Here is an 11,078-nt window from a genome sequence, read left to right as displayed (position 1 = left end):
AGTGCAACCGCTTGGCTGCCAGATCGGCTGTATAAATAAGGCATTTCAATCAAAATAAAATAAACGTGGCTTCATATCAGAACAGTTTGCATCTTGAAACAAAGGTTAGTGATATTGTAGGACATGGTTAATGCGGCTTAAAGCCATACATACTTACTTACTCATAATAACGGAACTACTGCTTCAGGCGCTTTGTCAATTTTCAGATAAACAACTGATTTGCCTTTGCATGTATTTGTGATGGGTGACATGGGAGGGGCGCTCAACTTAACGAAAGTCGGGTATAATGACTGATGAACAATGGCTAGTCGGAATCGTTTCATAGACTTTCTTTCATTTTAGAATCCGCATTCCATCTGGTTTCTTGATACAGTATGCCATGATAAAAATCACTGAAACCATTTTTCATTACTTTTTGAAACTACAATTACTCTTTCCGATTTTTTCAGATATTTCTTGTGATGTTTTGATTTCTTGAGATATCGTTTTGCCATTTTGTGCTCTATTTGGGGAGTGTGTGGGGAGTGTGTATTTTATATTTTGTAATTTCTTTTTCTACTTAGACTACATCTGTTGAAAGAGGAGGCGTACCTGCGTGATACTGCTACAATACTGATTCACTCACACAATATCATTCTGAAAGGGACACATCTGTGGTTAATAGTGCGAGGTCTAAGGTCATGAATGATTGACATTCTGACAAACCTAGGATCATAATCCATATGAATCTTAGATATGTATCCATAGCGGATCCTGGCTCATCTATGGGACGAAAGACTGTCCAGTCATTAGGCCATCTGCGTCCCCGAAATATGCTATTATATTCACCTTTTCGCGAACACCGGGCATCATCTCTTCTTTGATAGTTATTCATAAGCACATGCTCGTGAAAAATGGATGGATGGAATATCTGGAAACTTGTCTGTGTATTTTGAGAACGATGGGTCAATGTGTCCGTCGCACATGTTTCCAATGCGGGATTTGGGACAGAAGTTGAACGGGTCACTCAGATCTGGCTCTGACTTCACGCCTACATTGTTACCTTTAGCTGCGTCCATATTAGTGACGTCATCAAAACGTGTAGTTAGAATTGCAAGGTCATTCTGCTTTTATGCGTAAAGTGGTTTGTCGCTATTTTCCATTATGTCGGCAACCATTCTGCCTGTCCTAAAACGCCACAATATCGGGTTAGAGAACACGAAATCAACACAGAAACCATGCCTAACCACCTTTCCATTTCCCTGACCTGACCACATATAAAAAGCAGCAGCGTTCAAGGTAGGTCAGTAACAAAATACTTTGACTTTGTGTCCCACCCAGCTGGGTACCTTGTCAAGGTGAGGCTGTGTCATAACACGCCGCGCCTTACATGCAGCATGAGCTGAATACTCCCCAGAGAGTTGAGTAGGTTAAAGAATGACAGAAAGAAGACATCCGTTGATGAAGGGAACACTTTGAGGACGTACTACTTGTATGGATGCGTGCGCTGTATTAATATCGAATTTTAAAAATGTATAGTATTCAAAACTGCAACACAAACATCTGCAAACGAAACAGGTTTATTCGCTTCATTCCAGATATGCTCAATGTTTATGACAATTAAAACAACAGCATTGAATAGCACATTAAAAACTCGTTATATTGCAAAGCCCGGTTGGTGATAAATTAACTCATCATGACTTTACATAGCACCTTTCAAATAACAAAAATATAATATCATTTGGTAAGGCACTAATATCAATGAGACAACGGTCAATAACATTAGGTAACAATTATACACGTGTCACAAGAGTGTATTCACAAGGACATCATTTGGCCGTTCGTACGGATATGGTACATGTAAATATGAAAGTCTGAAAGGCATCATGAGAATAAATTCATGCACTTTTCCAGACACGGTGACCAGATTCAACGTGCACAGGTAACTTTCTTGAACATCGGTCCATGATTATTTAGTGATTCATAGGGCGTTATGGTAGCCTTTATGGTAAAGCGTTCGCACGTCACGCCAAAGGCCCGGGTTTGATTGCCCACGTGGCTGCAGTGTGAGAACCGGTTTCTGGTGTCCCCCGCCGTAATATTGCTTGAATACTGCTGAAAGCGGCGTTAAAACTAAACTCACTCACTATGTTACGCCAATACGGGATTTGTCATAACTGGATTCAAAAATCGTCCACACAAATATCAGATATGTAGGAGACTCATGACAGTAACTGGAAGACGATAAGTGACTGCGCACCAGACCTCATTAACTGACAAAAACAATGTAAAGTTTGAACATAAAAATAGAGTTTCTGAATATTTCACAGTATCACAACTTGATTGTTTGACGGACTGTTCTTTAATTGTATGTTAGAGTGATGTTTATACTGTGATTACAAAGTTGTTGTTTTATGTTCTGGTACGATTGGCTACTCTGGTGCTGGAGATAGTCGCTATGGTAACGAGGAAGTCTGGAGATTCCGTCATTTCCGTGGATGTTTGGATTTTGCGTATCAGTTTTTGGTAACTGTCTGTAATTTCCGTTACCATACCCTGGCGTGGAGCATGACGAGGTAGCAAAGCTGGGAGGTTCTCGGAACCGGATCCACGGAATGTCAGTGTCTTTGGTGTTTGAATGAGCAAAACTGTTCTGAAGAACGTCAAAAGCCGTTTTAGGGGCTTCGTTTGGATGGGACTTTTGTTGAACCGGTTTTAGTTCTTCAAGTCGTCTTGGAGGAGACGAGGGACCGATTGCTTCGTGAGAATCACTTGATTTACACGTGGAGAAGAAAGCACTGCTTGCACGATCTTGATTTGTCTGTTCGGCACCGTAAATAGAGAAATATCTTTCCGAAGAATGGATGGATGGAATATCTGGAAACTTGTCTGTGTATTTTGAGAACGATGGGTCAATGTGTCCGTCGCACATGTTTCCAATGCGGGATTTGGGACAGAAGTTGAACGGGTCACTCAGATCTGGCTCTGACTTCACGCCTGCATTGTTACCTTTAGCTGCGTCCATATTAGTGACGTCATCAAAACGTGTGTACCCAGTTGACGGGTCGGAATGAGTAGGGATAAAAGCTGACGTCTTATGGTCAATTTCTGGGGCGTCATAAAACGATTTTGAGAACAGATCGGACCTAAAGAACAAAGAATCATCTCTTTGACGACTGTTTGGTTCAAACATCGAGCTGAAATTAGGGATCTGACCTATTCCTTGGCTCGTCGAACAGGAAACAGACAGAGACGGCTGGGTTGCTGTGTATGATGGGAATTTTCCCTCGTCGTACAGCAAGGAAGATGACCCATGGAAGGTAGAAGCTCGAGATCGGTTGTAGTCGGGAGCGTGAAGTCGATGATCAAATGATGGCGTCGAGGCATGCGCATTGGTGATGCTGATCTGCGTAATGGAGGCACTTGGTTGATATGGATCTTTGAAAATATCACAAGTTGGCAGGAAACCTTTATACGATCGGGAGTTGGAACAGGTGCACTCAAACGGCGGGCAGGAACACATGACGTCATCTTCTGTAAGAGAGTACAAAAATATAATTCAACATGGTCAGACAATTTTAACACCATATGCAAACACTTTGCCTTGATTAAGAGGTATGTGTTTAACAATACATATAAACCAAATGTGATACATATTTCACTGTGTACCCCAGTGCCCATTTACATTGGTTACATCTTATGGCTACTTAATATCGAATCGGCTGAAATGTTTAAGTTTACATCCCTCTCTTGTAAGTATATTTGTCCAGGGATACTAGGATATTGGTACCGACTACCTTCAATGACCCTGAATCACTACCGGATGTAAGTGTATGACGTACCTGTTTGTGAGGAGAAGAACTTCTTCTGGGCAATATCCAAGGACGGTTCACTGGCGTGACGCTTACGTTCTGTGTACACGTTATCTGGGACCTGAAAACGATGGAGTGACAGATTGAATGGAGTGTTGCCTCTCACACACCGTATACGTTACTGACAGCTGCGTTCTGGGAAATTCTACGACTTCACAGTAATGCCCACAACAAAGCACATGTGATGCATGTGGTTTCATCCCAAACACATGAGTTTGTTCAAAATTGTGTCAGTTCACCCAGCAGAAAATGGGTACCTGGTAGGATAAGTGATATGAAGATTAACTCTCTAGCGACTCACTATCGGTTCGGGTTATCCGGGGTAATAATGTCCATCATATTGTATTTGCTATATGCTGGTCTCATCATTGTGTGATATAATCAAACTATTTATGCAGAATATACATTGTACAAACATTACTTACGCCTGCGCTCTTGCACTGACGACTTCCGGTTATATGGCGGCGACTCTCTGCAACAGATTTAGCTTCTGGTCTGGGGTGGTCGTGGTAACCTTTGGCCTGGAAGTATATGGCCCCATTGAGATGTCGCCAGAAGTGGGTTACCGGGTAGCCGCAGTGACCCCGACATGGCATCAACTCTAGACGTCCAGAACATGATGGATTTGGACAGGGTTTGTCTGAAGAAGGAACACGGAACTGAGATTAATCGTCACGCCTTCGTGTTGTAACGAAGAAAAGTTTGGTTTGGTTTATTTGTTTGTTTTGTTTTACGCCGCACAGCGCAATATTCCAGCTACTTAGCAATCAATCTTTGAAAGGCATTTAGAAGTGGAAAGCATAAGAAAAGCCAGATATATCGATGTCAACTTCTTTATTGTGGAAAACACAACGTTTCGGAGCGTATGCTTGCTTCACCTGATGACGAAGTAAGCATCCGCTCCGAAACGTTGTGTATTCCACAATAAAGAAGTTGACATCGATATGTCTGGCTTTTCTTATACTTAGCAATGGTATGTAATTAATCTGGACCAGACAATCCAGTGGTCAAGAGCATGATCATCGATCTACGCCACTGGGAACATATGACCAAGCAAGTCATCGAGCCTAATTACCCGATGCCGTTCGTCGCCTCTTATGACAAGCATGGGTTACTGAAGATGAACTTTAACCCGGATGTTCACAGGTCAACAATGAAAAGACAATATTACCTAAGCATATTTCTTATTAGCGACATACCTTCGAAGGTCAATGGTAATCATTTATTATGTGTTACTTTAAAAAAACTTTTAACTTATTTATTTCAGAATGATTTCATTAATGCTTTCAAAAATGATTTAGTTGTTTGCAACTTACTCATTTGCTTTCTTCTTGCTTTGTCACAGATAGCAGGTCTAAGATGAACCTTCTCGCCATTCTCTAGGAGACAGTCGAGGTTACACACAAGCACGCCAAGACAAGATTTCTTCAGAATGAGTGAATTATGATTGTTTGTATTGCGCATGGCCCAACCGCTCACGTGCCGCCGCCCATCTTCCTGTTCCGGGCTGTACACGTACCGCGCATGTCCGTTTGGCCATAACTGGAACTTATCGAACTTGACTACCTGTGAAAAAAATGTAAGGTTAAAACATGTGAAGTATATTCATTTTGTTCTCTGAGTCTTTGAGAAAATCATGTTTCAAAAGAACCCATAAAGAGTCAAACCCATAAATTTTCAATTGTATATATTGTACGTAAACACTGACGTACATTATGAACATATTATTGCTATCTACACTTTCAGAATTATGCTCTTTTTATCAGTATTCGTAATATCTCGTACTCTCTTTGACATAAGCATATAGATGATCACTATACAATGCATTCCTTCTTGGATAGTGATTTCCTCTTGTCAGTATTATAATGCATATCGAAGCATATCAGTCTTTAAATCCATTTCATATACATACACATATTAACTGTATATAACTGCACATCTTTGTGTCATACATATCCACTGACTCTTTTAAAACATATTCTTGCATTCTTTATAATGTATACAAAATACCTTTACTTTATAGTAAACACATTAAATATCGAATTCAAGTATAAGAGTTTGTATCCAGTTTGGAATATTACGTTTCACAGTTGAGAAGGGATACTTATTCGTTCAAGAGTTTACTAAAGATTGCTAAATGCGAAAGGTGAAGGAAAAAGGTCTCAATCAAAATGGCAAATAAAATTTAATAGCGCACAATATGTCTGTTATTGCATCACGACCCCTTCCACAAGGGAACGGGTTGGCATCACCTCCTTGTCTTATTTCAACAGGAACCTCTCAGGTTTTCGGCCTGGTTCAAATCTTCTGTCCTACTCGTACCCTCATCCTACTCATGTTTTGGCAAATTAAACCTCTCCAAAATAGAACAAACGAGCTATCTTAATACAATATGATCCGTGGCTAATGACCAGGAATCAGGGAGACTCTGCGTGTATGTGTAATCCTATTCATAAAGAAGGCTCATTACACAATATTGTGTTACCATTTGAGTAGACAGTGTGTTTTTCATTCAGACTTTACGCTTCTTGAATTTTATAGCTTCAAAAATGATCTTTTCAGCTAACTTAAAAGGGTAGTTTATTTATTGTCGATTGGATTTGCGAAATTTCGGGCCGAATTAGCCCTTCTGTAATGTCTAGTCACACTGTCAGCTGTCAACAAGAATTTTACACAGAGGTTTTGCTCAGACTGGAATGTCCCAACGATTTCATTGTGTTCGTATACATAAAGTGTTGAGAGACGCGAAGCGATACTGTAGGTCGGAATGCTGTACTTGGCAATTAGTGGTTTCTCTTCATTGTCTATTGCCGTCGTATAGAAATATCATAGATAGAGTTCAGTGATTAACTTCAACTGACACGTATTCAATTTGATGTTGAGTCACATTCGAGTGGAAATTGCCTGACACTGTCGACGATAAACAGTGGACATGTGTGTAATAAGATTTTCACGTGTATGTCAGTAGTATATTGCAGCATGAAACTTGTCGAACTTAAGTATGACAAGAGTTAAGTCGCTAATATGAACACAACTATCACCCATGACGTATCTACTTATAGCATTATTTGAATGTATCCATTTTGGAAAAGGGGCTGTCTGTGGTTTTGTCACAGAAGAATACAAAGAAGAATTAATCAACACAGGCGAGAGTAGGACTCCTTAACCTCTTGGTACGAAACGTCAGAATAGATTTGAGCACGCATTTTGGGGGGCTAAGTCCAACATATGTCGCTACCTTTTTGCCTTGACCACTGCTGAGTGTTGAGGTCAAACGTCTCATTTTCTGGAGTCATCTATAATGATAGATTATCAGGTTTTAAATAAAGGGACGTCCTGACTTTGACCAAAAGTCGCAAATTACCCTGTCGAGTAGCCACTGGTTATTTCCTACGGTCCACACCCCGTCTTTGAAGAACGGCGACATGGTACAGATAAGGTGTCAGGAGAGGACACACTTGTGGGCTATGTGTCATTTAAACAGCGTGTTTTAAGAAACGGAATAAGTGTTGGTCATCAGTTGGTTCGTAAAGTATACTTAACAAGTCAAAATGACAAAACCCGGATGGCTCTAATTTTGACCGTTTGTCCACCACTATCAAATACAACCACCGCCATAACTCAGGACATTATGCCAACATTACGCCTCCCTAATTCTAAACCAGAATCCTCTTCTTTAGGAACGGAAAGACAATATCTCGTCATTTGAATTGCACTGGCAAAATCCTCCCCGAAATGGATTTGAACTTCAACAATGGATCTAAATTTAGGACTTTGAAATACAGTAACATTTACAAACGATGAGCAGCTGAGGATACCAAACATTATTTGTAAGATGTTTTCATGTTAAGAAACATTTAAAGGAAAAGTTTCTTTACCATACAAGACTCACTTCCCTTTGTTCGGTTTATGTGTTATTTTCGTTTAGTTACCAGTGCGGCATAGTTTTAGGTGTATTATGCTTCTACATCGGAGCATTTGTTTTGGTTTTTCAAACAGAGATGCGGGCATCCATATTTCTCCCCCGGCTCTCAGTCTGGCCACATGCCATGCGGGCGAGAAAGAGAGACATCGACACGTCTAACAAAAACTTAGCAATTTCTCCGTCTTGTGAAAATATTCTCCGACTGAAAATGAGAGGCTGGAAAAAGACTAAGGTATGAGGTGCCAGATTGCATAGTGATTGGATTTCGTGTAATTAATTTATGTATATATTTCATTTGTTCTCAATGCAAATTAATTCGGGTAGAATTGAAATAGAGACGTTGAATGCAGGTTTGTGCTCTTTCAGACCTGTGCAAATTGATGTTTAATTCGAATTAAGAACCAAAGTGAAATTGATGAAAATTAAAAAGTCATACCCTACAAGACTTCTCCCCGCGGTCACGCCGACTCAATAAAATGACGTTATAACTAGAATTCTAGAATTTGCACATCACATAATCCATCCAAAATCATGATATTGTTGTTAGAATATATAATAGTGATTGATCCAATGATTTTGTTTTTAAAACCACTTCTTCTTTGTTTTTTTCTTTTGTTTTTGTTTTGTTTTTGTTTTGTTTTTTGGTTTTTTGGTTTTGAATTGTTTGTTTTGGGGTTTTTTGTTTGGTTTGGGTTTGGTTTTTAGTGTGTTTTTTGTTTGTTTGTTTATTAAGCAATTTTTGTGAGGTTATGTTAAACATTGTAACTTAAAGTGGCATTAGAACGTACACGTCTGTGGTTTCAAGTAATGCCCAGTTAGGAGCCTTCCTCGGCTTTGGAGTGTACTCTAAACAACGAGTCGTCCATTGTAGTGGCAGTAATTTAAGAACCTGTCGTCGTCCCTGTATCATAACCCCTCTCCTATCCTTTTCCACCCCCCGACTCCCCCTCCAATCACATCCACCAATCCTACCCATTCAAAATAAAGCTGGGGGTCATCGGCACGCGCGAGACGCCACTATGCCATGCTTCGTAGCCCGGGTTGCTGTTGGAAAGGATATCTAATTTTTCCCTGTTGAGATCGAGGGTCACACATGTGATGTTCCTGTGCATTGTCCCATATCCATGTTCAACAGTACCTGTATACGCGTTCTTTAATTGTTACCATTTGGTTGCGGGCAGACACGGCCTCAAGTTGACAATGAACCCAAAGTCGGGATGCAAAGCCAGGGTTAAGTTAGCAAGTGCATATATTATTTTAATCTAACGCATTTGTTTGAATTATACTGAATGAATTATGCAATGTAAACTGGTAACGAGTGTTCTATACTGATTATTCCTGAGTACAGCTTATAAACCTAGTTCCCCAACATCAGGTACACGTTTATCGATTCAAGCAGCTCATACCGTCTATTGTCGATTTGTAACGTCTGAACATTCCGAATCTCCCCTTTACAACAGAGAGTTTAGCTCATTGTTGTCACTGGTTTATTCCGAATGTTAAAAAAGATTCAATTTGGACACGTATCTGAAATTAAAGTTAACAGCAAACGTCTCAAAACACAACCCTGAGGCACTCCTTATGTGCAGAAATTTAAACCCAAAACAACTCACCGATGGAAGACCGCTGTCGTTGATGTCCCATTGATGTGTAGACTTTGTGTGGCCAACGTCGACGTTCCTAGGAACTGGAGGGGATAAGGTCGGCGCATCGATAGGCTGTGGAAGACCTGGCTGAGGGGTACGAGTGAGACTTCGAGCTGACGGCATGGCTGCCGTCGTATCTTCTAAGTGCATATGTTTTCACTTCTGTAAGGAAAAGCACATGTAAATATCATGGGGTCTCAAATCGTTTTCATAAGGAGCTAAGCCCTTCTATACGCTGCATCAAAAGACTGATATCCAAAATTCACACTCTGAAATAAAAAAAAACAAGGATGGCGGTTAAAACAACCAACGACATCATGGTGATTTACCAAGATTAAAGATCAGAGATCATCACATGCTACTCAAAGACGATTTACCTAGAGTTGTTACGCATGTGCTAGTGATCTAAACATCGTGATGTTAACTGACAAGCATGGCCAGGTAAGTACATAGAGACCCAGTGTGTTTCGGAACAAATGAAGCAAGTTACTTTCCCCACGTTTCAGTTTACGTGAAACATTTAACTCCTTTTTCAGTGTCAAGCAATAGATAGGTGAGGTTGATAGGCAAAACACTTACGAAAATGCGGGAAAGACAAAATGTTGATCCTTAATAATTGACACTCGATCCGTTATTTGTTTAACATGAACAATGGAGCATGCGGGATGTAGTTGTAAAAGTTCGTGTCACATGTAGCACAGTAAATTCAACACAGTATAAAGTATCATGCGATGTACGTATCTGGAACAAGCGATGAAGGGGAGGTAATCCCGTTACGGACGACTCTACCCAATTTACCGACTATAAATTATCCGCCGCTATTATTGGCCGGCTGCTTTGACAAATATGACTGGTGATTGGGCCGCGCTGATGTCTTAAGGGTCTGTGGCACGCGCTTCAGCAGTCATGGCACGTGCCCAGCCCACAAGAGGGGTCAGTGTATTGCTTGAATCCCTAATAAGAATAACGTCAGAAAATCCAATAAAGTACGTGTCAACCGCATCCAGCAGTTAGTGACAATATTTCGGTGTTGAATAATCCCCTATTCCGAGGTGCCTCGTTCTTAACGAACCCTGATTTTTACTTAATTGTCACAGGCGTTTGAGAAAAATATTTAGGAGACTTGAAGGATTGACTCATTTGTTTACCGGTTTATTGTTTTGTGATATTTGATACGGAACATATTTTTGGATTCATGCTGATATTTTTCCTAAAAGTGCATATTCAGCTGACATTTCTGTCGCATGAAAAGCACCTTCTGTGAAAGTTTCATTTTAATTCTTCAAATCCATCATATTTTAAGTGCAATCACACAGTGGGAACGTATGAAAAGCTGAGTTTAAACGGTTTCGAGGATTTAGAATGTCAGGAATAAATAGCTTCTATAGTGTTAGCTGGCTGTATGTCTGTAATTGTTTCGATAAGGCGTAAATGTTAACTCTCTTAACTAAACATTTAGTCATCTTAATTTTGACGAGATATACCCAATGTTACGGTGTACTAATGTTTATGATATAGTAAGATCCATCTGAATGACAAATGCATGTGTAAAATTACTTAAGTAAAGTAAAGTTAAGTAAAGGTTATTCTCTGGTGTCAGCGAAATCATTCATAAACTTCCTATTACTTTGTTACTATATATCAAATTGCGCCAGT

General features: G+C 40.1%; 1 protein-coding gene across 1 annotated transcript; it reads right to left on the bottom strand.

Moving 5' to 3' along the window:
* Positions 1–1,543: 1,543 nt before the first annotated feature.
* Positions 1,544–7,278, bottom strand: LOC137292034 (chorion-specific transcription factor GCMb-like). Its single transcript, XM_067823586.1, has 5 exons — positions 7,216–7,278; positions 5,168–5,417; positions 4,277–4,491; positions 3,822–3,912; positions 1,544–3,513 (listed from the first exon to the last, which is right to left on the bottom strand). Exons 1-5 carry the CDS (start codon positions 7,276–7,278, stop codon positions 2,342–2,344), a joined length of 1,791 nt encoding a protein of 596 aa, XP_067679687.1. The 3' UTR covers positions 1,544–2,341.
* Between the last annotated feature and the right edge of the window lie 3,800 nt (positions 7,279–11,078).

The sequence above is a fragment of the Haliotis asinina genome, chromosome 7 (assembly GCF_037392515.1).
Source record: "Haliotis asinina isolate JCU_RB_2024 chromosome 7, JCU_Hal_asi_v2, whole genome shotgun sequence".
NCBI classification, from domain to species: domain Eukaryota; kingdom Metazoa; phylum Mollusca; class Gastropoda; order Lepetellida; family Haliotidae; genus Haliotis; species Haliotis asinina.
This window is presented reverse-complemented; position numbering and strand designations above follow the sequence as displayed.